The 27,854-nt window shown below is 48.1% G+C and overlaps 1 protein-coding gene across 1 annotated transcript in view; it reads left to right on the forward strand.

The window, feature by feature from the left end:
• The first annotated feature begins 1,606 nt into the window (after positions 1-1,606).
• Prmt8 (protein arginine methyltransferase 8) overlaps positions 1,607-27,854 on the forward strand; it is an 86,258-nt gene continuing 60,010 nt past the window's right edge. Inside the window, exon 1 of the mRNA XM_076852552.1 lies at positions 1,607-1,681. Coding sequence (XP_076708667.1) covers positions 1,607-1,681 — 75 coding nt within the window. The remainder of the gene's footprint in view (positions 1,682-27,854) is intronic.

Below are 27,854 nucleotides of genomic sequence, written 5' to 3' on the forward strand. Positions count from 1 at the left end.
GCCTTAGCCCTTTTACTTCAATGGACCTCGAGGTTAGTTGAGGACAGTCAGGCTTACACTTCTGGCTATCAAAGGTGATGATAAAAGTAAATAGGGCAGTCAGAGCAGATCTCCCAAATGAAGACACCCATGAAGAGAAGAGAGCCAGGATGCTCACGGTGGTCTTTGAGCTCCCTGCCCTTGACTTGTGGGCTGAAAGCTTCAAAGTGCGGCTGTCTTTCAAGAAGTCAGCCTGAGTGTCCTGTTGCAACTGAGGGGAAGAATGGGTCCCCCTCCCCCATTGTTCTGTTTCCAACCGCCTGACAGATGGCCAGTAAGACAAGAGAAAAAGAAGCTCTCGAAGTGAAGACGGGAATGCATTGTATAAAAATTCACACCCCCTGCTGCCGCCCAAACTCCCTTAAAAAAGGATGAAGAGAATCCTAATGGGTACGTGACATCCTCCCTCTCTCCCATAAAAGGGACTTAAAAATCTGGTGATGGTGGGGGATGGGTGAGGAGAAAGAAGAGAAATGTGTGGGCAGGGGGCTGCCAGGGAAGACTGGGGTAGGGGGAGCATGACAGCAGGCGCTTGCCTTTGACTTTCTTCCACCCTCTTTCCCAAACCACTTATGACTGCCACCTTCATTCAACCCTGCCTGCCCTAGAGGGTCTAGGAGCCCCAAGTGCCTTGGACAGGGAGAGTGGGAGAAAAGACTAGGTAATGACACCAAGCTGAGCGCCCGTGCTGAAGGAGTTAAGGACCCTCCCCCCTCCAGACACCCACTCCTTCGTTCCCCAAACCGTAATTAGCTAAGGAAGCATCCAGGAATTGGCAGAGGAGCACGAGTGTTGGGGGTGGGGTGGGGTGGGGTGCGGGCGAGGTAACTGTGGCCCAGTCTTGCCCGGAGCTTGCCCTCAGTGGGAGGACGCGAGCCGAGACTGAGAACCTGCAAGAGCCCTGCTCCGGGGAGCCTGCTTTCTCTGAGCCTCGCGCGCGGCCCTGCAGCGTCCGCGCAGCCCTTGCCCCCGCGCAAGTTGTGCGCAGCGCCCAGGAGTGGAGGCGGCGGAGAGACCCTGGGAGCCTGGGGAGGGGGCGGGCCCGGGGGCGCTGGGGGCCCTCGATCTGCGCCCAGCCGCCGCCTGCTCCACCGAACCTCCTCCCCCGCCCCCACTCACCCCGCTCAGCCCCTGGGAGAGACGCGCAGGAAGCGTGTGGCTTCGCCCAGCCGATCGACAGAAGTTGAGAGGAGTTGGTGGCTGCCTCCGGCCGGCCGGACTTTGCCAGCAGCCGGGAGAGGAGCCGCCGCCGCCGCGGAGCCTTCGGGGCTGCCTCCCTCCTGCCGAGCCCGCAGCGCGGGTGGAGAGGGGTGGGGAGGGGGTCGGGTGCGCGAGAAGAACTTGAAACTGTGTGAAGGAATCCGAAGCAGATGAGAAGGGAGGAAAATAAAACAAAGTGGGGACTGCAGGAAAGACTCCACCGTGGTTGATTGTATCGGCTGACGCTCCAGCAGAGGGGCTGTTTTTTTTTTTTTTTCCTCCCATTCTCTGGCTCTCTTTTTTAAAGCTACACCAGCTCTCTCTCTTTCTCTACTATCTCTGTATCACCAAACCCTTGCTGGCTCTTATGGGCATGAAACACTCCTCCCGCTGCCTGCTCCTAAGGAGGAAAATGGCGGAGAACGCTGCCGAGAACACTGAGGTAAGGAGGCTACAGAGCCCGGGCTCTCGGCGACCCCGCCGCCCACCCGGACCACCGCGCCGCCGCCGCTGTCGCCGCCGCCGCCGCCGCCGCCGCCGCTGCTCAGCACCTAGTGCCAAACTTTCCCCAGCTCCATCCCGCTTGCTGCTGCCGTCCGTGTGTGTGTGTGTGTGTGTGTGTGTGTGTGTGTGTGTGTGTACGTGTTGGGGGGGGGGAGACAGTGCATGTCGTCTCAGGTCCCCTCCCTCTAGAAAATGCAAAAGAGTCGCTTTCACCCCATCACCCTCTCCTGCCACCCGCTGCTCCCTTCCCCTTCCCCCAAGTCCCAAACCCTGGGCAGTCGCGCTCCCCTGCCCTCTGCTCTGGGCCCCGTTAGGGGTTCCCGTCCCGGCTTTATGCAGAGCCAGGGTGGGTGATCCTGGGGCCAGGTCTGTTCCCTGCAGCTCCCTGACTATCTCCTGCCCATTCCTCGGCTTTACCCTTCAAGCTCGAGTCGGTCCCCCAGCTCTAGTTCCCCGCCATGATCACGGAGAGCCCCCGGCCGCGGGGGTGGGGGCAAGCCAGTGGTAATACTTAGGCACCTTCAACAGATCCCCGGGCCCAGATTCGGGCCCGGGAGAAGTCTGCAATCCTTCGATGTTAGAGCAGCCTCGGGGGCGCTCAATCCGGGGAGGGCGCACTGGCCGAGGCCACCTTCAGAACCAGGGACAGCGCCCGCTCCTGCCGCAGCCGAGCCTGCGCGGGCCGTGGGGGCTGCGAGCCGACAGCTGCGGCGAGAAATGGGTCTGCAGCCACTTGTCCCGCAGCAGCTGTTGGGGAGGTCGCTTTAGCTCCGCAAATAATACTCTTGCCCCCCGCCGGAGGCGATCCAATAGCTGAGCTGCCCTTTCTACTCTCGAGTTGGCCCCGAGCCGCAGAGATCCCGCCGGGCTTTGCTGTGTTCCTTCGCCTCGCTCTGACTCGGTTGTCATTACAACAACTGGACGATTCCGTAGGCTCTGGGCACCTGTAGTCACGAAGGGGTTCGGCGTGGGTAGCCCCCTTACCTTCCCGAAGAAATGGTGCGCCGAGGTGGGGGCGGAGTGGGGTATGTGTGATCGTCCCTTACTCGGTGGCAGGAAAAAGACACAGAGAGCAAACTCCCGGGCTCTATTAATAGCCGGGTGTCTGGTGGGGCTGCCGTACATTTCACATATGGTTAACCATATGCAGCGTGGGGCGGCGAGGGGGGTGTGGCGCGGGGATTGTCCCTCTGTCTTGCCGGAATGCAAAACGGTGCAGAGAGACCCTTTCCGATCTTCTTTCCTGGAGGTCATAACTCTGTCGCTAACCCCTAGCCCACAGCATAGGCAGCAAGGCTTTAAAAATCCCCATTCCCAGAGAGACCAGAAGCAGCATGCATCTGGCAACAGTCGATTTCGAAACAAACACGCTCTGGGGCTTCAAAACAGCAGGGCATTTAGTAGCTAACGCCGTCTCCTTGAGTTCGGGCAAAGCTAGCAGGCGTGCGGTCCCCTCGCCGCCTCCTTCTCCCACCCTCCCACCTGAGAGCAGACATTCAGAACCCCGTGTAGGGCAAGGCGCCTAGCCTCACGGTCGACCCAGCTGTATCATTCCCCTCCCCCTACGTCCTGTGATCGCCCACCGGCGGAAAAGGTTTCTAAAAATAGCTCCGTCTCAGGGCCTCGCTTCTGCAAAGTGTTGGGCCAGCCCGCACGTAGCAGTCCCTGCAGCCAGGTGGCTGGAGCGCTAGAAACGAAGAGGCGCTTCTCTCTGCCTCCCCATCCCACCCCATCCCTTGCTTGTTTTCTTAAAAAAAAAAAAAAAAAAAAAAAAATAGAAAAGAAAAAGAAAAAAAAAAAGTTTCCGCGGGTCCCTATCCCCTGTAACCCGCCATTGCTCGGGGTCTGGATGCAGACCCTTGCCTGGTTCCGCAGTAGGCAGTGGCGGCTGCAGCGCTCCCTACTCGGCTAGGGTTAAAGGCGTCCGGAGCTGGCAGAGCGACGCGCGCCAGGCTATTTTTACTTGCTTCCCCCGCCGCTCGGCGCTCCCCCTTCTCAGCAGTCGCACATGCCAGCTCTGCTCAAGGCATCAATGAAAACAGCAGTAGAGGCGGCCGAGCTCTTGCGAGGAAAAAAAAAAAAAAATCCACGCCGCTCACGGGGCACAAAGGCGGCGGGGGCAGGAACAGCCTCAGCTGGGGCTCCTAGGAGGGGAGTGAGTAGGGGAGGAGGAGGTTCAGCTCTTAGCAACTTCCTTGGAGAAGGGGTGGAACCTAGACTTGGTCGAACGTGCCCAGCGAGGCATCCAAGCAGCGTGACTATCACTTGGTTCTCCTCCAGGAACTAGCTGTTTTTGGAATAAGCCAGAGAGCAGTACTTCCCAAAGTGGGGTACTGTGGGTTTGCGTGTATGTACGGGGACCTGCAAGAAAAGTCTGTGTATCATGTGTGGGGGGGGCGGGGTGGTGGCGGTAATGGTCCTTGGTCTTAATTCAAGGCGTATCAAGCAGTCGCACTGTACCAGGAATAACTGGACACCCAAGTTCCAAACCACCTGGTCCCTGCCCTCAAGGAACTCACAGTCTGGTAGACAATTGTGCTGGATGACATAATAGCACCCCTTTCTGCTTTTTATTAATGTTATTTTCAAGGCTTTATCTTATTTCACCCTCACAATAACCCTGCCTGAGAAGCCAAGGGTAGTATGCCATTTCTTATTCACATTTTATTTGAGGACATTGAGGCTGAGGTCGGGCACTGGGTGGGGTAAATCAGCCTTGGAACACAGATTGTCCCCTCTTCTGATTCATTGCTCTTAGCCTTACCCTTGCTATTTCTAGCAAGATGCCATGTGTGAATGGGAGTGGATGAGGAGTGGGAGGAGAGGAACGTTTTGGAAGGAAGAGATGTGCTGAGGGGGGAGGCAAGGAGGATGGGAGGAGTTCTTTCACAAGGTAAAGACAGGGAAGGATTCCAGGAGGGAGAAAGCCAGGAATGAAGCTATGTATGTTGTGACCACAGTCCCCTGGGCTTAGTGAAGTGATGAGCTAGGGCTTGGGAGCTTCTAGGGCACAGGCTTGGTGGGCATAGTTGGCCCTGGATGGCCTCTGCTACCCCTTTAACAGTTTTGAACTAGCTGAAAGCCAATTTCCTTAGCAGAGTGGACAAGGTCCTTTAATACCTGTCCCGTGCGACCCTTGGAAAAGATCACTGACTTTATACCTGAATGCTTTTGTGGACAATTGTCCCTCTACCTGTGCTACTCTTTCCCCCTTCTTTCTGGAGAAAATCTTCCTCAATCTGTGAGACCCAACTCCAAGTCGATTCCTCTACACAGCCTTCCCAGATCTGCCACTTAGCCTCTCCCCCCAGGGAGAGTGAGCTTTCTTCCTTCTGTGTTCCTAACACCTACCTCTCACTTTTCCTATTGCAAGATAATTGGCCTTTTATATATCTATTTCTCCAGTTAAATAATATGATTTTTTGTTTGTACCCTGTTCTTAGCACCGTGACTGAGGCAAGTAAATAATAAGTATTGATTTGAATAGATTCATGTGATTATGAACAAGTTCTTTGAAACTTCTGACTTTCTGGAGAACTGGGGCTCCTATCTCCCACCTCTGTGCTGTACTTAAGTTATTGTGGATCTTTAAAACTCAAAATGAAGAAAGATTCTGGGAATTGAGGTGTTGCTGCCACTCAGAGCCTGGGTACATTTTGATTATTCATGTACCTATTCAATATTCAGCAATTACTGACTCTTCCTATGGGGTGTTCATCTGAATAGCAGATAAATGGATTAATCACAATACCCCCTTGTGAACCATGGGGGATAATGGACCCTTCTTAGCTGTTGCTTGCTTTTATGATTCTGGGTGAAAGCCCGATGCATTATTTATGGTGATGACTCCCTGATTGGGATTTCATCACCTCAGAGGAGAGCACCCAGGGTGGGAAAGCAGTTTTAGCAAAGAGTCATTTTGTTTCTTGAATGTTCTGTTGAACTGCTGGCCCAGGGAGAGAGAATAACCATGGGCTGGGGAAAATCTTATGCTGTAACAGGAGGGCTGAGGGTACCAAGGAGCTGCCTGAGTTGTGGGGATAACTGAGCTGACTTCCAGTATGGTGCAAAACTTGGTGGTTTTGGCTAATGGATCCTTCACTTTTAACTGAAGCATTGTCCCTTATACAAAGACCTGGGAAAAGAAGAAGAGGAGCAAGAGGAGGCAAGACGTAGATCTCCATCCCTAAGGATGGCCTCTGTCTATGTCTTTCTGAAAAGGGTGAGCACTGATGAACAGCGAGGTTATGGAGCCAGGCTGCCTGGTTTTAAATCCAGCTGTGAACTTGGCAGATGTATTACTATGTTGGACCAGTTGCTTGCCCTCGATGGGTCTTATAAGGTGGTTAAGATGGTTAAATGGGCTCATTCATGCACAGGGATTAGGGCCCTGCTGCATTCATGGTGAGCCCTGAATACGTGCTTATGATTATTACCGTGCTAGCATTTAGGAGTCTTGCCTGAAAAGTGCAAGCTGGATGGACTCTCTCAGTCCCTCCCTCCTCCAGCTGAAATGATCCATAAACCAATTTTTCCTCCCTCAGCCAACACTGATTTCAGGCCTTAAGTGAGCTCAGGAGAATTAAGAAGATACCCACAGTCCCCCCACCACCGCCCTGGCAAATTTGGCTTTGTAGAGAGTCCTAAATTGGCTTTTGGCTGTCAAAGAGGGTGAAACACAACACTCCCGTCTCCAATTCAGGAGTGGGTTTCATTTCCTCCTCTTTGCTAACTGCAATGTGAAGTGATTCTCACGTGCCGCTGTGGAACATGCAAAAATCTGTAAAAACATTACTTACACCTTGCAGCCTACAGTGCCAGCAGGGAAAAAACGGGCAGCATGGTAACATGCAAACTGCCAAGGTGACTGCAAGCAGTCATTGGGTGTGCGAAAAGTACCCTGTGAACTAACTTGGTCAAGGAATAGATGGAGCGAACAGGCAGAGAACCTCCAGGAAGGTCATTCTGTCCATGCTTCTGCCTCTGAGTACTCTAATTTAGGATGGGTACCTGGCGACTTGGTTTCTTGTTAGAAAGCTTCAGAGAAGGCAATTTCCCATCTGTTGGAGTTTTTCAGTAATCAGGAAGTTCTTCCTAGAGTCTGACCCCAATCTCTTTTACTGTAATCTGAGTCCCCTTTGTTTATACTATCCTAAAGGGAGATGAGAACTGTCTGGTTACATTCCACTATGAATTGTATTAGGTGATTTCACCTTCTTTACTAGTTTTCATTCCAAATGATTCTAGTTTCTTCCTCTGATAGTCTGGTATTCACCTTTTCATAGGAATAGTAGAGAGAGGAGTGTCTGAGAAGATTCTTCCTTCCAATATTATGGAGCGCATAGGATATTTCACACATAAAATGTCTTTTCTTACTTCACTTGTAATTAGAATTCCCTCAATCATCAAGGCTTTTCCAGGATTCGTAATAGGTGACCCATAAGTAAAGATCTCTTTTTCAAGTGCAATTTTATAAGAGCAAAAAGCTTGATATGATAGAATCTTAGAGCTGAAGGAAACTCAGATCATTTAAATGAAGAGATGAGAACACTTGTCCGATGCCAGAGTTCCTCAGCATTGGTGGAGAGATCTTCTTTACTCTGGTCTGATATTTTAATTTTTTTTGTGCTAGTTTTTTGGTGTATCCTGATCTGTACTATCCAAAACTCATATTTCTCTATACAAGACCTAGGAATTGTGCACAGTGAGAGCTCTCTCCTCTTCATATAGCCCTAAAATGCTTATGTTATGATTTCATTACATGGAACACTGTGAAGTACATATGATCCCCATTGTACAGATTGAGAAGCTGAGGCATAGAAAATTAGAGTTACTTCCTAGGATTCCAAGCTAGTAAGTGATGAAGCCAGGACTCAAACTCTGGCTTCCCATGCTTTTTTCAGTCCACAAGACTGAATCTTGTAATCTGAGTCACCTTTGTTTATACTATCCTAAAGGGAGTAAGGCATGAGACTGGTAAGGCATGAGACGGACCAGAGCAGAGACTCAAAATATGAAGATAGGGGGCTGGGGTTGTGGCTCAGGGATAGAGCACTTGCCTTGCATGTGTGAGGCACTGGGTTCAATCCTCAGCACCACATAACAATAAATAGATAAAATAAAGACATTGTGTCCATCTACAACTAAAAAAATATTAAAAAAAAGAAATATGAAAATATTATAGAGAAATGAGCAGAAGAAATATGGAACGGTGGGTTTAGGAGAAACCCCAGGAAAGACCGCAAGCCCACTTTCTTTTATTTCCAAGACTTCTTTCCTGGCCTCCACCACCATCCGCCACCCGCACCCCCAGAGTCCTCAGTACTATGCCCTGTCGGTGACAGGGACCTGGCATAACTTGTGGCAAGGACAGCCATCACCTCATTCCCTGTATGCGCCTGAGATATACCGATGCTTAGAGTCTTCTTTGCGGACCAGGAGAAAGACTCTCGTTTAACAAATTAAACCATTTTGGAAGCTCGACACAGGCCATCAGTCCTGAGTCTTCATCTTCATCCAGCTACTTTAGCAGGAGGAAGTGAACCCTAAACAGTGCAGCACAGGAACTTTCTTTTTCAAATTTATCTTTGTAGTTTTATCTCCTGTGTTCATTTCCTAGGGTTGTTGTAACAAAGCACCACAAACTGGGTGGCTTTAGACAGAAGAAATTTATTCTTTTCACAGTTCTGGAAGCCAGGAGTCTGAAATCCAGGTGTCAGCAGGGTTAGTTCCTTCTGGAGATTCCAATGAAAAAATCTGTTCCTTGCTTTTCTCAAAGCTTCTGGTGTGTGCCAATGACGCTGGGCATTCCTTGGCTTCTAGACTTAATCATTGCAGTCTCTGTCTACATCTGCACATGCCATTCTGCTGTGTGTGTGTGTGTGTGTGTGTGTGTGTGTGTGTCTGTGTGTGTGTGTATGTTTCTCCTCTTCTTATGAGGACACAGTCATATTGGATTAGGGCCCTCATCCCAAATCCAGTATGACCTCATCTTGACTTGATTGTATCTGCACAGACCTGATTTCCAAATGAGGTCATATTCACAGGTACCAGTGATTAGGAATCTAAAACATCTTTTGGGTGGGGGGGGGGCACAGATCAGCTCACAACATTACCCAACACAGTGCCTGGTCGGCAGGACATGACTTCTGAAGTCCTGAACAGTTGACTAGTCAGTGTGACATTCTCTCCCTTGATCTCTTTCCTGCTCCTCACTCAACTATCCATCTTGTCTCAGAGTCTCTATCCTGGCCTTTTCCTTGATGGGTAGCAGTGATTATAACAAGAGCTACCATTTTAATATCCATATTATGTATTGGGTACCATGTTATGCACTTAGTAAGCATTGTCTTATTGAATTTCTATAATACAGAGCAACTCTTACTAATTGCATTTTGCAGTTTAGGAAACTTACACCTGTTGTGGTTAATTATGTTGATCAAGGTGATTCAGCCAATGAGTAGCCCATCTGGAATTCTCTCAGAGTTGGAATGTACTCTGCTGGTGGTGTGGACCTCTCTCCTCTCTTTTACCTACCTGCACAACCTTGACTTCTTCCCCTTCGCCCCACAACAGCTCCTACCCGTCTGGAGATTCAGGAAGGAACTGATAAACTTCCAGATATGAGAAAGGGCTCATGACTGTTGGAACCCAAGAACCTGCAATAGGGTTTATATCCATCATCCTCCCAGGGGATTTGCTTTATAGTTGCCAGAGGGATTATTTTATTGGTAGAATTGTGAGCCTATTCATAGTTTATCTGAAGGATTTTCTGGAGAGCAGGAGGAGCAATGAAAACCCTTGGCACCTTCTAAAAATTAAACCCCTAGGCAGCTGACTTCTTTGTCTCACGTGGAGGGTGAGTGCAGGCTCTGGACTCTGTCTGGGTTCACACAGGAGCTCTGCTGCTTCCTAGCTTGTGAAGGTCACTCCACTTACCTGTGCCTGAATTTCATCATCTATGATAGGGTCATTATGAACGTTAAATAACTTATTTCATGTCAACCTCATGTCTGGCATCTGGTGAATGCTCAAGGAAGATTAGCTATTATTAGTCATCTGGACTTACCTGGTGGCGTCCCAAAGGGGGTACAGATGCATAAAGGGCATTTACTGGTGACATTGTGGAATCAGTCCTCACAGAAATGGAAGCCAAGAAGTTGAGGAAAGGCCAATTCATTCTCAGCTCAGTCCGCAAGAACCAGGAAGACAGCTGGAAGCAGGACTCCGTAGCACCCTTGCCCAGGGGTCCACCAGTCCTCATGAGAAGAGTCCAGTTACAGGAGGATGAGGGGCTCTCTGTGACCCAGAGGCTGGCGTACCCCACTTGTTAGTCAGCCTGACATTGCTGGGTCCAAAATGCCTGAGAGAAACAAAGTAAAGGAGGAAATTAAAGGATGGTTTCAAAAGTTCCTGAGGTGAGACAAACCTCTTGGCAGAATGTTCTAGTGGAGGAAAGCTCTCAGGTCACAGAAGCCAGGGAAGAGAGAGAGAGAAGGAGGGGGAGAGGACAGGGTTGGAGACAAGAAATACCCTTCCAGGGCACACCTCCAGGAATCCGCGTCCTCCAGTGAGGCTCTACCTACTAACGTTTCCACCTTCTCCCTCTAATGCCAAGAACCATTAACTCACCAATGGATAAAACCAGTGGTGAGTTCAGAGTCCTTAAGATCCAATCACTTCCCAAGAGCCCCATCTCTGTACGTGGCTGCCTTGGGGATCAAGGCTTCAACAAATGAGACTTTGAGGGACATTATATATCCTAATCATAACAGGGACCTAGAACCCAGGTGTTTATCCACATCTTCAGAATGAAAGTGAAATTTCTCCATGTCCCTAAAAATGAATGGGGAGGCTGGGAGTATCTGTCTGTCAAATTGCAGACTTCCTGTGTTGCTCTCAATATGCCCCTCCCAGACCTGCTCCTAGAAAGAGCACAGTTCCTATTTGTTCACTACTGCATTAATGGGTGATTTTTCTCCATGTTCCTATTGACAGAAACTGAGGCTAGGGGAAGGAGGGAGGGAGGGAGGGAGGGAGGACAAGAGAGGGGGGGAGGGGAGGGGTGAAGGGAGGAGGGGAGGGGAGGAGGGTTTTACCAGACAATTGGGTTTTTAAATACCAGGTTAACCACCCTGTCCTATTGACCATAAATCCCATAGTGTGTGTGTGGCCCGACCCAAGAGTTAGGCCAGCTAAGACCACATTGAGCTAATGCCACTAGAAAGGGAGTGGCTATTAGCAAATTCATCAGCTGGGGCCCAATTTGTCTCTCTATTGTGAAAGATGATCTCATGTTAGCTGCAGTAAAGTGGTGGCCTTTCAAGATTGGGCCTCCCAGAAAATGAAAGACTGTAATTCCCACAGACGAGTTAAATTCGAGGACTTCATCTCTCCCTGACAAGCAGTTATGACAGCAATTCTCTGAAGAGGCTCAATCAGAGAATCCTGCAAAAGATTATAGCCCATCAGAAGCGTAGATAGGATCCTAATTAAGCAACGTTCTCATTCTCTATTAACATGCATTAGTTTAACTTTTGCCTCCAGGTACATAGTAGGAAATTGATGACTATTTAATGAATGAATTAAAAAAAAAAGTGTGTATCACATGTAACGTACTAACTTCCTTTTGATAGAATCTTACTTCTCTCCCCACATTGAAGCTATGGGCCCAGGGTGATACAGGGGCAAGTTTTGGAGTCCGATCTTAGTTTGAATTTCATTTTCATCCCTGTGGGACCATAATTGTAGAGGGCGGCCATGAGGATTAAATTTAATAACAGGATAAGTCATAAAGAAACTTGACAAATGTTTTGAATGTTTTGTTCTTTTTCTTCCTGTTATAACTTTAAGTTTATTTGCCCAGTGTCTGTTTTGCTTTTAAGGGAAAATTTATAGTTCAAAGTGGGAACAGTCACTTCTAATGTTCAGTGAGAGTAGATATAAATAAGCTAATGCAGGCAGGCTGTAGGGCCTGTGGGGCTGTTTCTGTGCAGGGCTGTGGATATGCATCTGCGTCAGGAGGTGCTTTAAGCAGAAGTACATATATTTACATACATATCAAATGTGGTTTTCAATTTATAACATGCAATATGTAAGGTGAAAGTTTAATTATTTGCCTGGAGCCTCTGAGTTAGTCAGAGTCTGATGTCTCAGCATGGGGGAGTGTGTTGTACGTTGGACACACGTTTAGGATGAGTCCAGTTGTAAAAATAGTTGAGGGAGAGTCTGGTGGTTCCAGATCTGAGATTCAATGTCAGAAAGGATATGCAGTCCTGATTTCACGGTCTGATGGGCACCATTTGTTATGTAGCTCAGGTGTGCTGGTCTTCCTCAGGGCTGTGTCTGTCTCTTACCCCACATACTCTCTCCAGGACATCTCATTGCTCCCTTGGCTTCTGCTGTGCTTTGAAAATCGTTTCACCTGTTGGGAATTTGGTCCCCAGGGTGGTAGTACTGGAAGATGGTGTGGAACTTTAAAAGGAGGGCTGAATGGCATGTCCTTGGGTCAACTAGAGATTGAAGAGCATGAAAGGATTTAATAATGGGAAAAGGCATTCCTGATTTAAGATATTTCTGCTCCTCCATGTGCTTCTGCCACTCTGTGCTACAATCGGCCTCCCTCACCAGACGACGAACCAATGGGGTAGCCCATTCTTGAACTTGGAATTTCCAAAACTCTGAGTTAAATAGCCTCTTTTCTTCATAAATACCTGTCTCAGCTATTTTGTTACAGTAATGAAAAGCTGACTAGTACAGCTTTCTTCCTTGTTTATTTGCTAGTGATTCTCAGACTCAGAGCTGTAGCCCAAATCTGTCCTTGGAGTTGTCCCCTCATGTCTGACTGCCACTTAGAAATTTTACAGGGGCCTCAGACTACTCAGGGTTCCCTCTCAAGTCCAGCTCTTTTCCTTCCAACCCACCCCTCCTCCATCATCATCATCTTTCTCAGTATTAAGTTTCCAAAGCCACAAACCTATACTCTTTTCTCTCCATTCTCCATAAGGCTTGGTGACTCTACATCTTCAGTATTTATTTCTCCTCTTTGTCCTGAGTCTGTCCTCCATGGTCCAGGCCCACCGAGATCCTCCTGGTTTGTGTCTCTTCCTCTCATGTCTGGATCTCTCCAGTGCCCTCTTGATGTTCTCTACGCACTCTTACTTCCTTTGCTTGGCTCTACTCTGATAACGGCCTGGATGCAGATTCTAAAACGGAAATCTGATTATGCTTCTCTCCTCCTTAAACCACTTGGTGGCTCTTCCATTATTCTTAGGATAATGGCCCATCTCTTGCCGTGGCCTATGAAGCTTTGCATACTCATGTCCCTGAAGACTACTCCACCTTCATTTCTAGTCCTTCCCCTTTGGCTGCAGTCACAGGCAGTGACTTCCATCTCCTTGTCGCCTGGGCAGGTTCTACTCTTCCTTAAGGCCTCAGTTTAGAAGTCACCTTCTCCAGGAAAACTTTGTCTGCCACCATCCCTTTACCCGAGTCTGGTTTGGTTCTCCCTCCTGTGTTCTTCCACAGTGCCAGGACTCTTGTCACAACACACACGACACTGGACTCCATTCCCTGACTCCCTTGTCTAAGAGTCACTTTTTGCGGGTGGGGACTCTGTGTGATTCGCCATTCAATCCCCACACCTGCCACAGGGCCCACAGCCTACTGCAGGCAGAAAACCATTTGTCCAATGGATGGTCATGGCTGCAGGTGCCTTTCCTATAGGAAAGGCCCTACAGATATATCAATTAAATGAAATCTCCACGTATTGCTACCCTTCCTAATACACTGGTTGAGGCTTTTATCAGTCACGCAGGACCCCAATATGGAGTGAAGCTCAGAGGTCACAGCTGTCATTCCCCCTGACCCAAAGCAAGGTGGGAGTTGAGCTGGGCCAGTTAGATGTTCACTGCTGAAGAACAAAGTCAGTACCCGAGAGAAGGTGTGGAGTCCACGCCAACTGGCACGAGGAGCTTTTCAGACAGATAAGGGGAACTGCACAGATGTCAGTCTCAGAATGAGTTAAGTCAGGCTTTGCCTGGGGATTTCCTGCACTTTGGTAGTGGGAAGAGGCAGCAGAGATACCTGGAGGCTCCTCTGAAAACCTGGCTTGGGACAGAAAGGTCTGCTTAGGGCCTCTCTAAGTTGCTGAGGCTGGCTTGGCTCAATCAGTATCCTTTTCCTACTTGACTTGATCCATCATCTGGGGCTGCGCTGAGTAGGTCATGCAGGGAGATGTTCCTGGGCAAGGGCTTCGAACTGCCCCGAGGCTGTGGCCCCTACCAGGCTCCATGTCTGCGGAACAGATGTTTCTTCTGCCTCAACTTGGCCCAGGCCTCTTTTATTCCTGCTTGCTCTTGGTCCAGTACTGCCTTTCACTCTCCTAGGTATAAATTTAAAAATAAGGTGTCCCCCTACTTCAGGATGCAAAGAAAACCAAACCAATGACACAGGCTGCCAGTACTGCAGAGCCCTGGGACTTTGTCCATAAGGCTGGTGGCTTTTCTTTGAGGCTTTACCAAGCCTGCACCCTACCCCGGTTCTTTTTCCAGCTTTGTGTCAGCCTCAGGGATCCAGAGTCTTGCAGTACTTCAGGTCTATGCCTCCACCTCCAGAATGCATGCCCTGTGATCTCATGAGGATGGTGGAATAGATCGTGAACCCTGAGGAGGAACTAGTTGCCTCAATTTTTTTTTTCTTTTTGGTACCAGGAATTGAACCCAAGGATGCTTAACCAATGAACTACTTCCTTAGCCCTATTTTATATTTCTGAGGCTGGCTTTGAACTCATGATCATCCTGCCTGAGCCTCCTGAGCCGCTGGGATTATAAGCATGTGCCACTGCGTGCTGTCCCCACCTCCACCCCCACACTCCTTTTTTAAAATTTAAAAATTTTAAGACAGGGTCTCACTAAGTTGCTTCGGGCCTCACTAAGTTGCTGAGGCTGGCTTTGAACTTGTGATTCTCCTGCCTCAGCTCCCAAGCTGCTGGGATACAGGCATGTGCCACCGCACCCAGCTTAGTTGCTTCAACTTTTCTAGGTCCTTCCCTCCAGTTCCTCTTGCCCTCAGCTGATACTAGATAGCATAGCAAAAGTAGCCATGAACTTGACTCAACTAAGCCCTGACTCAAACCTATCTGAGAAGTGCATGGGATGATTCACAATGATCCCATTGGTTGGTCTTGCTCCTTAAATAAATGGCTACAACAGTCATCAGGGCTTTTTGAAGAAATAGAGAGTGCTGTGCCAATCTTGAACTTGTTGTTATTACCTTGCCATCTCCAGTGCAGCCTTGTGCCTGTCTCCCTTTATTGAGTTGTCAGTGGAGCTGGGGACGAGCTCATTGCCACCCTCCACGTGGCTTCCCCTTCCAGACATGCCCACGTGTGCTAAATTCGTGATGTTGAAAATGGAGTGATGTTTTCCCCCTGGGTGGCAAATGGCATAGAAAGTAGAGGTTGGGGGAAAGCGAGAAGGTGCTGCCAATCTGTGGTCTGACTTTGCAGGGAGCAGAACTCCTCTGAGGCCCTGACTAAACCTAAGGACACAGGGTAGGCAGCCGGAGGCAGTTATTTGTCTGGGGAAGAATGAACTTTTCTCCTGAAATCTCCTCCTTCCTTTCTGCCCTCCACCTGCTGGCTTAGCCTTCTCCTCTCTCTCTCCCTCTCACATTCTCAAGCATTAGCTTCTATGATTCTAAGAGCACCCGCTCTATTTTTTTTTTTTTTTTTTTTCAGGCAGGAGAGACGAAGAAGGGCTCACGCTCCAGGTGGCAGCCCCAGCTTCTCCACTCTGCGCTCCGTGGGCCTGGATGTTGGAAAGCATCCAGTCTCAGGCAGCCTTTCCTTTCATACCCACTCAACCGGGCAATTGCCGCATAACCTTACCCAGATGTCAAGGACTTAGTCTGTTCTAACTGTGAAAAGGGGTGGGTGAAGACGGGAGTGAGAGGGAATATTTGAGTTCCAAATTTGTTAAAACCATTCTTCATTGCCATCCTCGTATGTAGGACTGGACAACTGTTTCCAAAATGCTGAAGCCTGGCTCATCTCCCAGGCCTGAGCTGGATGCCATTCCTATTCCTTTGGGCACGTGGCTGGCACCAGCAGCTGAGTTCCACACTGGGGCCTTGGAGTGATGGGGGGTCTAGGGCCATCCCTGCAGATACCCTCCTCAGAGAGGGCTCTTTCCACCAGCACCGGAGAACTCCTTTGTGATTTGCTGCAATGGGTTCTCCTTGGTCTCATCTCAACCTGACCCATCCAGGGCATTAGGCGCTGTTGGTTGATGCATTTTACCTGATGCCTTCTGTTCTTTGGGCTTCTAAGCCCTGCTTTCACCTGCCTCTCTCTTATGGTTTGATCTTAAATGTTCCTCAAAGCTTCATGTGGGGGTGGAGCCTGGTAGGAGAAAGTTAGATCATTGGGGGTGTGCTCTCAGTGGGGATATTGGGTTCTAACCCCTTTTTTCTTTCTCTCCCTCTTTTTGCTTCCCAGTCACCAGGAGGTAAACGGACCTCCTACACCACATGCTTGTTGCCATGATGCTTTGCCTTGCCACAGGCATAGAGGCAACAGGGCCACTGAAAACTCCGAAACTGTGAGCCAAAATGAACTTTTTCCCACTATAAGCTCTTTACCTCAGATATTTTGTCATAGCAATACCAAGCTGACTAATATACTTTCCAATGTCCATTACTGTTCTTTCTTGGTTGCTAATGTGAATTCTTCTTCCTTACTTGATAGTTGGTGCCTCTAGCTTACTGTCCCTGGATGTTCTCATCCTCTCCCACATCTTGGGACATTTAGACCTGCACTGATGGATAGATTTGTCTTCCTCTGTGTTCTTCAGGCACTTACAATTCAAGATGCTTCCCAATTTCCTCATCTGCTTTTCTTATTGGATGCCTATCTCCATGAAGGACACTGTCATTCCTCCCTTTGTCCCACCAGGAATCAGGAATTAGACTAGAGGCCTCCCTTACTGACACTTCCACTCACCCAATCCCAGATGATTCATAGCAGAATTCTGCTGATTCTACCTACTTCTTTTCCCCTGTGCTGGGGATCAAACCTAGGGCCTTGCACATGTTAGGTAAGCACAATTCTACTTTCTTAGCATGGTTTATTTCTGTCTTCTTCTCTTCACCACATGGTCTTAGATCAGTTTTTCCACCCAGGGAGGTAAAAGAACAAAGGTTACGACCGTGAGTGAAGCTGAAAAAGTGCTGAACCCACGGGGACCTAGCGTGGGAGCTTCTTATGGGAAACATTTTCAATCCCTCCAGCATCACCCGATCCTAGGAAGTTCTAATGTGTTCCTCTTCCCCTCATAACAAGATGGGCTTTGTCTTGGGGATTCTGGAAGCCTCTTTGCAGAGATCTGACACCTGGGCCAAATGTAACATGTATGTGTTGAACAGAAAGCTCTGCTTTAAGTTTCCCTCCTATTTTGCCCTGAGTAGGGAACTGATGGGTGACCATCTGCAAGTCCTTCAGGACTTTTGGAGCCTGCTTAATAACATTTTGGGTGATGATGGTGGGAGCGTGGGGGACACCACACGATTCTATAGGGTCTTTTGGGGTCTCTGTCTGTTAATTCTGCTCTTGCAACTGCAGCTTTTAGTGAATACAGCTGCACCTGGACAGTGCAGCCATTTCTCTGCAGGGTGAGCACCATGTTGTATCTTCTCTACTCCATTGTAGCTGGATCTTTTTAGAAAATCAGCTAAGTGCCTCTTCCACATCACTTTCCCCAGAATTAACAGATGGAGGCCCAAAAGACATCAATAAAATGTGTGGTTTTGTCCCCTGTGGTCAGGTAGGATATCACTAAACAGGCTCCAAAAGCCTAAAGGACTCACGGAGGGTCACCTGGCCAGCTCCCTATTCCAGCCAAAATAAAGGGGAAACTTAAGTTGGAGTTCTTTTCAACAGGTACATTCAATATTTGGTCCAGGTGCAAAGAGACTTCCAGAATCCTACCATTAGTGGAATTTTTCTGCCACCAGTCCTTTTTAAGTCTCTAGAGAAGAGAGTGAGAATGTTCTAGTGATTTCCCCCTAGGGGGCTAAGGTGACTTAGTACATCTTGGAAGCCTATTCCAGTCCCCAAATCCTGCAGTATAAGGAGAATTCAGGTAGAGGAAGTGGAGGAAGGGGCAGGATGGTGTGACTGTCCTTTGATGAAGATATTCTATTTTTTGGTTTTTTTTTTTGCGGGGGGTGGGGTCACTGGGGATGGAATCCAGGATGCTTCACCGTTGAACTACATCCCAAGTCCTTTTCATTATTATTTTAAAAATTTAAAACAGGCTCTGATTAAGTTGTTTAGGGATTTGCCAAGTTACTGAGGCTGACTCTGATTTTGTGATCCTCCTGCCTCAGCCTCCCAAGCATGCACCACAGCACCTGGCTTGATGAGGATATTCTGAGGAGACATTACTTTGTTTGGGTCAGAGAACTGGCTTCAAGGCCGTGTGTTAGCTTGCTAAGTTCATTTTGCAGGGTCTGCTAAATTCATCCTGTCTTTCCTGTCCCTTGGAAGGTGGTCTCTTGTCCCCTACAAAATGCTAAGGAGTTCCATGTCCTCTGAGGGTGATGTCTGGTTGGCTCAGTGTCAGAGCTGGCTGGGTTTGGTGTCAAGGTCATCTGGCTCACCTACCTGGTGACACTGGGGACCAGGCTGGTGCTGGAGTATGGTTGGCATTTCAGGCTGCATCAAGCGGTTAGTAGAGGCTTGCTCACCCTGGCACATGGAGCCTTTCAGAAACCACTCTCTTGCTGGAAGTCACCTGTGTCCGTTGGGTTAGAGAATCATCCTACCTCAAGATGATGGCATAGACCAAATGACCTGTGTGGATTCTTTCCTAAGTGCCCTGGCATCTTCTGTCCGCCCCTCTAACTTATTCCCCGTCCTTCTCCATCCTGTTCTGTGGAACTTTCCATGCACAGTTCTTACCCGATTCACTTCTTAGCTCCTCCCACTCTGTGGCTGACTGAGTTCCCCTGTGGGGACATTAGCAGGAGGGCAGAGAAGGGAGGAGTGAGTGGTCAGGGCATTTGTCCCCTGTTCGTCCCCTGTGGGGTTACTGTCTACTGGCTCTTTCCCTGAAGTGGAGCTTTCCCGTAATCCTCTCTGCGGAGCCCTTGCTAGCTTGGGTCCCAGCCACTTCTCTTAGACCTAGGGGGTGGAGCGTCTTTGTTCCCAATGCCAGGTTACTGCAACCACCACTTCCACTAAACTCCTTGCACAAACAGAAATTATTCATGTCACTCACTGGGCGCTAGCTGTACTCCAAGCACCTTTCAAAGCTCTTGACATGGATTATCTCATTTAACTTTTCAACAGTCCTCTGAGAAGATACTCAGAGTATCCCGGATTTATGAATAAAGAGGGAACAGACGCAGATAGGGTCAGTGAACTTCCCAAGGTCACAAGGTCACATAGCTGTTTTCAAACAGAAGCAGGCCTATCTCAGAACCCAAATGCCTCCTGGTCACCAGTGTGGTCTCTGCACCTGTCATATCAGCAACTGGGGGCTTATTAGAAATTGCAAATGCTCCCCCATCCCATACCTGTTGAGTAAGAAACTCTCTGTCCTCCAGGTGATTCTGATCACAGGACACTGTGCCTGCACGTGGACCAGGTGACCATCAGCTTCTTCTTATCTTCCTGGGAACTTGCCGCTCTGGCCCCACTGATCAGGGCTGACTCCGCTGTCTAACCTGCTCTGGGAAACAGGCGCCGTAGGTCTTGAAGCTTCTGTTTTCTGCTTTGTGGTGATCGTGGCCTCATGGTTGGTTTCTCAGGGCTGTGACCTTTTGCCCTTGCCTTGCTCCTCACCGATCTGCTTCTTTCTCTGCCTCTACTCTCTAGTTATGAACACAAGGTAATAAATAATGGAATAGAATAAGCCAAACCTGCCCAAGGACAGGTTTCATTTAGCCTCAGAGAGGCCAACATTTAAAAATAAAGAAGTGTCTGATGAGAAGACAACAGCACAGGGCCCAGGCCACCTCTTGGAGGAGGGGCCCAGTCTGCACCTGCCATTCACGTTGCTCCCTCAGGGTGGTGACATCACCTACACCTGCTCCTGGCACTGACTTCCGTCACCCGCTTGATCCCCCTGGACGCTTGTTTGATTCTTGGGCTTGATAGTGTCTAATGCTGTCCCTTCTCTTTTTGTAGACAGGGATCCCAGGCCAGAGAGGATGGTGGCTGACTCTAGGCCATGCAGTGAATTGAGGCAAAACTGGGACTTGGAGATAAGAGGTCCTAATCCAGAAGTGGGACTTTTCTCATCGTGGGGTCCTTTGGCTGAGGCCGAGGATCCCTGTGCACCTCTGAGCCTTCACAACTGCCCGAGAAGAAGTTTTCTTCTTCAAGATCATTTTATGAGCCTGGCCCAAGGAAGGCGCCCTTGGGGTTGTTGGAGATGGTCTCTCGGGTCGGGTGATTCATGCACAGGGTCATATTTTTGTATCCAGTTGGTGAGTGAACTCCCTGACGTAAGAGAGAGTTCACGGCACTGCCCCATGTCCTAGGAGATGTTGTAGGCAGGGCTATCACCACTGGCCATCCGTGCCTCAGGATCTAGACCTTGGTGACTGTCGAATCAGGTTGCTAAATGCTTACCTCTTTTGGATGAAACCAGAAAAGCCAATCTGGTTTGCAAGTGAAAGTCAGGCCCAAAGAGATCAAAGAGTAGCATTTGGGCCCTACTCATCTGGCAAGTTGCCCGGAGAATGGAAGGGAAGTCAAATCCTGAAGACACATTTTCAGCAGTCCTGCTTAGGGACAACTCTGGAGGCAGGAAGCCATGAGTTGGGTCATTTACTGACACCAGGGACTGGAGGGGGAAGCCACTTAAACTCTCTGAAGTGTCAGTCCCTTCTATAGATCTAATTGTCCATCCATCCCTCTGTCCATTCAACCAGTTGTTCCTTTGACAAATATTCACTTAGCATGTCCTGTGTGCCAGCTCCATGCCAGTACGAAGATAAATCCTAGAGATGAATCAATCAATGGTAAGAAATGGTCCTTTTTTTTGAGGAACACATGCTTTGGCAGGGGTTCAGACAGGGACACCAAGAGTTGCAGGGGTACTGTAAAGACTACAAGGGGGGCGCTGGGGGAGGGAGCTGTTGTGGGTGAGACAAGACTTGGAATTTAACACAAGACTGCACCATTTGCTAAGAACTGCAATGCGGGAACAAGAGAAGCAAGGGCATAGCCCCTGAAGGCTGCAAGCTTCGATTCCTTCCATCCCCTAACATTTTATGGCACCTCCAAACCACAGGCTTTCTTTTATACAGAGACAGAACTGGAGTTTCAGGCTTCCTCTGAGAATTGTACGTAGTCACCTGGGAGAGGGAATTTCATGACTCTTCAGCGGGGAAGGGACTATGACACACACCGAAGGGGGGACTGTATAACTTAATAAGGGATCAGGACCCTCGGATCAACAAAAGGCTGATCTTACAAAGGAGCCTGGTACGACACCACAGACTGTTGCTGCCTTCCTCTCAAAGGCAGCCCGTGTGTCCTGTGATTGATTTCTTCATGAACCAAAGGTGATCAAAGTGGAGTTGCCATAGGGAAGGTCGGCGGGGCCTCCTGGAAGACTTGGTGAAGTTGTCTAGGAGAGGGCTTTGGCAGGTGGGTGGGAAGTAAGAGGGAGGAGCTGGTGGCTTGAGGCGGGGAAGCAGCAGGAACAAAGGCCAGGAGACTTTTAAGGGATTGAGGGGGCGCAGCAAAGGGTGGTAGGATGGAGCAGCATTGGAGGAGGGGAGAAGCCTGAAAAGGAGCTTGAGGAGTTGGTGGGGCTCAGATCATGGTGGGAGAGGCTTGAAAACTTTGCTAATGTACATGAACTTTTCAGTGGGGGCTCTGGTAGCTCCAGCTAGCCTCTTGGGTCAAATGGCTGCCAAGGGCTGATCTTGTGTTCCTGGGCTCTGGAGCACCCAGCCTTCTTCCATGCTGTGGGTCCACAGTCTAACCGGGGCACGGATGATGCACCTTCTGTCCTCAGGTGCCCTGTGGGCTCTCTTGTGGAGCTCCTGGCCCAGGCTGAGAGTGTGTCTCCAAGGATGACTCTCCGTTCCAGTTTCACTGTGCTTCTTATCCTTGCATCAGCCCCACAAGCCCCTTAGTTAAGGGATCCACCCATCCATCCATTTGCTCGTCCATTCTTGTGTCCCAAACATTTATTGAACACCCACTCAGTCCAGGCTCAGCTCTATCAACTGGTATCATGGTAGCGGAGAGCCTGATCCTGCCAGCACTGGTAAGAGCTTTCATTTGGTGGGAGAGACAGACAATAAACAAATATATAAAGCAGTGCCAGGAACTGAAATGCTGGAAAAAGTAAGGCAGGTAAGGAAGCAGAATGTGACGGAGGCGGGATGTTTGCAGAGAGGGCAGTGGGGAGAGGCGACAATGGAATAGAAACCAAGTGAGGACAAAAGGGAAGCCTTCCAACACGTGGGGAGACCACTGGGGCGAAGGCCTTCAGTGGAGGTGATCCTGGGTGTGCTCAAGGACAGAGCGAAGGCCAGCGGGATGGGGCCAAAGTGCGGGAGCAGGTGGAGAGGTGGCAGGAGGTTGGATGTGAGTGTAGAACCCCGGAGTTTTGAGGAGATGGCTCTTGGCTCTGGACTTTCCTGCTCCTCCTTTTAGCACAGGGCTTCCCTTTGCTTACCTATACTTCCGTTCCCAGGTTCAGCACCCACAGATAGTCCTTGGGAAATAAATGGTCTTTTTTATTTAACAGAGGGGTGCTTTAATTTCTTAATTGGGGAGTTTGGGAAGTGATGGGATGGGAACCAACAGTTCTTCATTTTGAAGACTTGAAGTCCAAGGATTGCCTATTTTAGCTTTAGACCATCAAAATCATCAGATTTGTCTATTTTTCTTTGTGATTTGATCAGATATTTGTCTCCATTTTTAAAAATTTTGGTAAAAAATTAAATTTTTTTTAAAACATAAAATTTGCCATCTTAACCATTTTCAGATGTACGTTTTGGTGGCATTAGGTATATTCAGAGTGTGTGAAACCATCACTACCATCCACCTCCAGGACTTTCTTTATCTTGCAAAACCTAAATGCTGTGTACTCATGGAACCTAATTCTCCTGTCCTCCTCTCCCTGACCTTTAGCAACCACTGTTCAATTTTCTGTCTTCTTTATGGACAATTATGGTCTGGACAATTCCAAGTATCCTTTAGGTAGAATCCCACCATATTCGACTTTTGTGAATGGCTTATTGCCCTTAGCATAATTTTCCCAAGTTTCATCCATGCTGTAGCACCTGCCAGGATTTCCTTGCTCCTAAGGTTGGATAATATTTCACTGTGTGCACCTGTCAGGTTTTATCTACTCCTCAACGGATCCTTGGTTTATTTCCAAGTTTTGGGAAGAAAGCTGATGTGAACAAGAGTGTACATATATCTCTCTGAGAATCTGCTTTCAATTATTTTGAGTTTAAAACCTAGAAATGGAATCACAGCATCATATGTTAGTTCAGTTTTTCATTTTTTTGAGGAACGATTATGCTGTTTCCTACAGCGGCTTTACCATTTTACATTCACACCAACAACATGCAAGGTTCCAATTTCCCTATATCCTTGCCAGCACTTGTTGTTTTCTGTTTTTTTTTAAAAAAATATGTAAATATGTATTAGTCATGTTTTGGATGTGAGATTGTATCTCACTTTAGGTTTTTTTCCACGCTGGGGATCTAACCCAGGACTTTGCCCATGCCAGGGAAGCCCTCTCTCATTTAGCTACTTTACCAGTCCTCAGTGTAGTTTTGATTTGTATCCTCCCAGTGACTCGCTCTATTGATTCTTGCTTCATATGTTTTCTAGCTCTTTCATTATGCAATAAATATTTGGGATTATTAAGTCCGTAGGTGAGTGATCATTATGGAATGTCCTCCTTTTTTTACTGACAATATCATTTGCTCTGAAGTTGATATTAACATAGATATTCTATCTTTCCTTTAATTAGAATTAACACCATGTATCTTTTTATCTTTTTACTTTGAAACTTTTTAAATATGTAAAGTAAGTCTCAAATCGGGAGGCATATGGTAGCTTTTTAAATCTAATATGACAGCTTCTGCCTTTTAATTGAGGTGTTTTTACCACTACATTTAATGTAATTATTTGTGCACTTGGGTTTAAACCTACTGTCTTGCTATTTGTTTTTATATCACTGTTCTTTGCTGCCCTTATTCTTTTTCTGCCTTTTTTGAGGAAAATCCATATTTTTGTTTTTATAAAGTGACTACACACACACACACACACACACACACACACACACACGGCAAGCAATGTGATATATGTGTGTATGTATGTATTATTATTATAGTCTACCTTCAAGTAATATTATAGCACTTGTAGGTTATTGTTTTTCTCCTTATTGTAGGCATTTTAGATATTATTTTCCTGCCTCTCTGCAAGCCTGGTAATTTTTGACTGGATGCCAGACACTGTGGATTTTATTTTGTTTGGTGCTAGATGTTTTTCTGGGAAGCAGTTGAACTACTTGGACCATTTAATCTTTTTCAGGTTTTGCTTTTAAATATTATTTTAGTCTAGGGCTAATTTTTCACTATTGAGGAGAAAATACTGCCCCCCAAACACATCTCCTGAGGGACATAGTGCATCAAAGCCCACCAGGGACCCCCTTCAAGTTGAGCCACACCGGGACCCTGATAGTACCTGCTGGACAGAGACTGGCCAAGATCACAGAGCCTGAAGGTGGTGGAGCCCAAACTGATGCCTGACCTTCTGCTGTTGGTGCTAAAGTGCTTTCTGGAACCTCCGTCTCTCTCCCAGGGGTCCTGGGCTTGTAATGACATTGTGTGGGAATCTCTGTAGCACCCTGTGGGTGCTATGAATTAGCCATTCTATCTTTTCAGGAGCTCCTTTCCTGACCTTAGGTAGATTATTCAGGTGTGTGGGTCAATCAGTCTTAGCTGAAGACTCGAGGGGCACTCTACAGAGCGCTTCAGACTGAAGAATGGTGTTCTGCTCTCCAGGACTCTGCTCTGCAAACATTAGCTGCGTGCCGTCCTCAGATTCCCATCTCCATCTCTTCTATCAGCAGGGATTTCTGGGTTCCGCCTGGATTTGATGCTGTAGCTTGGGCACTCTTTCCAGGCTGGCAGCTGGGGCAATCATAGGATTCACCTTGCTGGCCACCTCTCAGGGATCACTATCTTTCACTGTCCAGTAATCACTGTCTTGAGAACTGCTAGTTCTGACATTTTTTCTTTCTTTTTAACTGATTGCTGGAATCATCTGGGAGCACTTAAAATATCCATAATCCTGGAATCTATATTGGTTAACTTGAGACCACCTCTGGAATAGACCTGCATATTACCGAACAGCTGACATGATTCCCTTTTAGCTGAAATGTCAGTGTTTTCAGTGAGTATTTGCATCAGAATCTCTGATTAAAGAGTCATTCATTTCTTCTTCGAATCATGGTAGAAGTATATTTGGAGTACATAGGTTTGCTGGAGGAATCCATGGAAACCAGGTGAGGATCTAGATGAGTTGGTCAGCAACTTGTGATTCTCCTTCTGTCTTACCACACGACTTAGGAGCTCATTTTTCCTCCAACCACAAGCTTAATGGCCTGACAATGGTGCCTGACAGTGGTGAGGGGTGACCTCCTGGCTCCTGGCCAGCCATGCTGTGTGGGCAGACCCGGGCAGCCAGCTTCTTTGAGTCATGGCACCATCGTTACCTGCAGGGAAGTCTTGCACTACTTGAGTGTGAAGAGATTGCTTGAAAAAAATGCCTAACAAATACACTAAGTCTGTACTCGAAGCCTCTTGTCATCTACACAGCGGAGTCTTCATAAATGGAATCTATATTTGCAAAGTATTTCCTTCTTCTTGAAATCCTAGGAGATGAGACACTTCTCCGTAAAGACAATTGGAGTACTGTCGAACACTTCAAAGGGTTTGGAGCATTACTGGCATTCTGATGATTATTCTTCTCAGTTTTTTCTATCTTCCTGCCACCTCACTACCCTCTCACTGAAAGTTCTCTGGTTGCATGGTGGCCAGGAGCTGCCTTTTCTCTTTCTTTTTATCTTTTCTTTTCTTTTTTTGGCACTGGGGATTGAACCCAGGAACATTTAACAACTGAGACACATCCCCAGCCTTTTCTATTTTATTTTATTTATTATTATTATTATTTTTTGAGACAGAGTATCATTGAGTTACTTAGTGCCTTACTAAGTCGCTAAAGCTGACTTCCAACCCTCACTCTTCCTGCCTCAGCCTCCCGAGCTGCTGGGATTGCAGGTGTGCACCACCATGCCCAACTCTACTTTCACAGTATATCTCTAAAGAGCAATGGTGAGCCTGTGATCAACACATCTTTATTGAGTTCTCAGATCTATGCCAAGTATTGAGGGGAAGCAGAGACACAGAAGACCTGGTTACAAGTCTGAAAGAATTTACTTCTTTTTGTGCAGATAACACCTACAGTTGTGAGATAATTTGTGTGAGAATTTTTCTGTAAAACAAAACAGATAATAATCAGTAGTGTTAGACCAGCAGGTGCCACAGGATTCAGAATAGGAGCAGGACAGACCCAGGTGTCAGTGGTTTGAGAAAGTATTTCCTTTCCAAGTTTGGCCCCGTCCTGCAGAAATCAATCCCATCGCTCTCAGGCGGCTTCAGAGGGAGGTGGGGCAGAGCTAAAGCCTAGAGTGGACACTATGGAGGGTGAGGAGCGGGGTCAAGCGACTCTAAGGGCAGCCAAAGCCACTGTGCCCAGTTCCAGCAAAGGGCCCAGAGAGTTTCTAAAATTTTAGCACCATGACATGGATCACATGGTGAGAACTGGACTTCTCATGTCCCTGTATCACATTTTAGCATTTCCTCTGAAAGTTTGCATACTCAGAATCTTTCAGTCCTCCCAACAGCCCATGCAAGAGATGGAACATATAGTTTTTTTGCCATCTGACAGAAGAGGAAGCTGAGGGTCAGAGAGTTTGAGTTTGCATAGGGATATGAACGGGGACAAGAGAACCAGGAGCAGAGTGCACAGGTGTTCTGTCTACATATTGAGGAAGAGGATACAGGACAGACATCTCTGCTGATGTCCTCAGGCTGGGGAAATGAGAGTCCAGCCCAGATCCCCCCAGGGATCATGTGACTCAAATCTGTAACTAAAAGAGCAGCCTAATGCCAGTGAGGTGAGGGGTGAGAGGAAACTGCATGTCTGCCTGTACAGGCGACCAGAAAGGGAAGCCAAGTGCCCAGCAACCTTCTTCCAGTCCAAGGAGAGAGAGGATCCTTCTACTTTGGGGCAGGAAGAGGGATAAAGGGGAGGGGGACACACAGGGAAGCCTGCTCTTAAAGCCCATTAATGAGGAAGAGCCAGGAGCCAAACATCCAATTAACCTGACATCTCTTTGCAACCCAAATATCTGAGGATACAAAAAGAAAATTTAATATATGGAGGCTTGGGAGAAAAGTGACTAATAGTGGAAAACAGCCCCAGTTTATTTAAAAAATAGGTCAGGTCCAACAAATCCAAGAGACGCTCTCCCAGCAGTTACTGATCCAGGAGACAGAGGAGTGTTGTGTGGGAGCTGAGCCATTTTGATATGAGGTAGGCATTGCTGTTGTACCACAAAGAGACAGCCAGGGGCTGTCAGGAAGCACCGGGGCACAGCACACGGAAGCCCGCTGGGGCTGCCTTCAAACTGAACTCTGGTTGGGACTGTGAGTTAGGAACTGGCCAAGGTCACAAAGCCTGAGAATGGCAGAACTCAAACTGATCCTGATCTTCTTCCATTAGAGCTAAAGAGCTTCCCGGAATCTTTGGCTGTCTCTCTTCCTTGGCTGGCCCTGACGCAGTGTGGGAATCTTAGCAGTACCCAAGCAGTGCCAGGTGGGCATCTGAGGGCTGCATCTGAGCTCAGGGGGTTGCAAGGGAATGGGAAAGGCTGGGGCCTTCCCCAGCACTGTCAGGACCAGCATTCATAGACACCACCCAGGGACCTTGCTGAACATGCACTCGTTCTGATCCCATTCATCTAGGGTGGGCCTGAAAGCCACCCCACAATGTTTGACAG

This window comes from Callospermophilus lateralis, chromosome 4 (assembly GCF_048772815.1).
Source record: "Callospermophilus lateralis isolate mCalLat2 chromosome 4, mCalLat2.hap1, whole genome shotgun sequence".
Lineage (NCBI taxonomy): Eukaryota > Metazoa > Chordata > Mammalia > Rodentia > Sciuridae > Callospermophilus > Callospermophilus lateralis.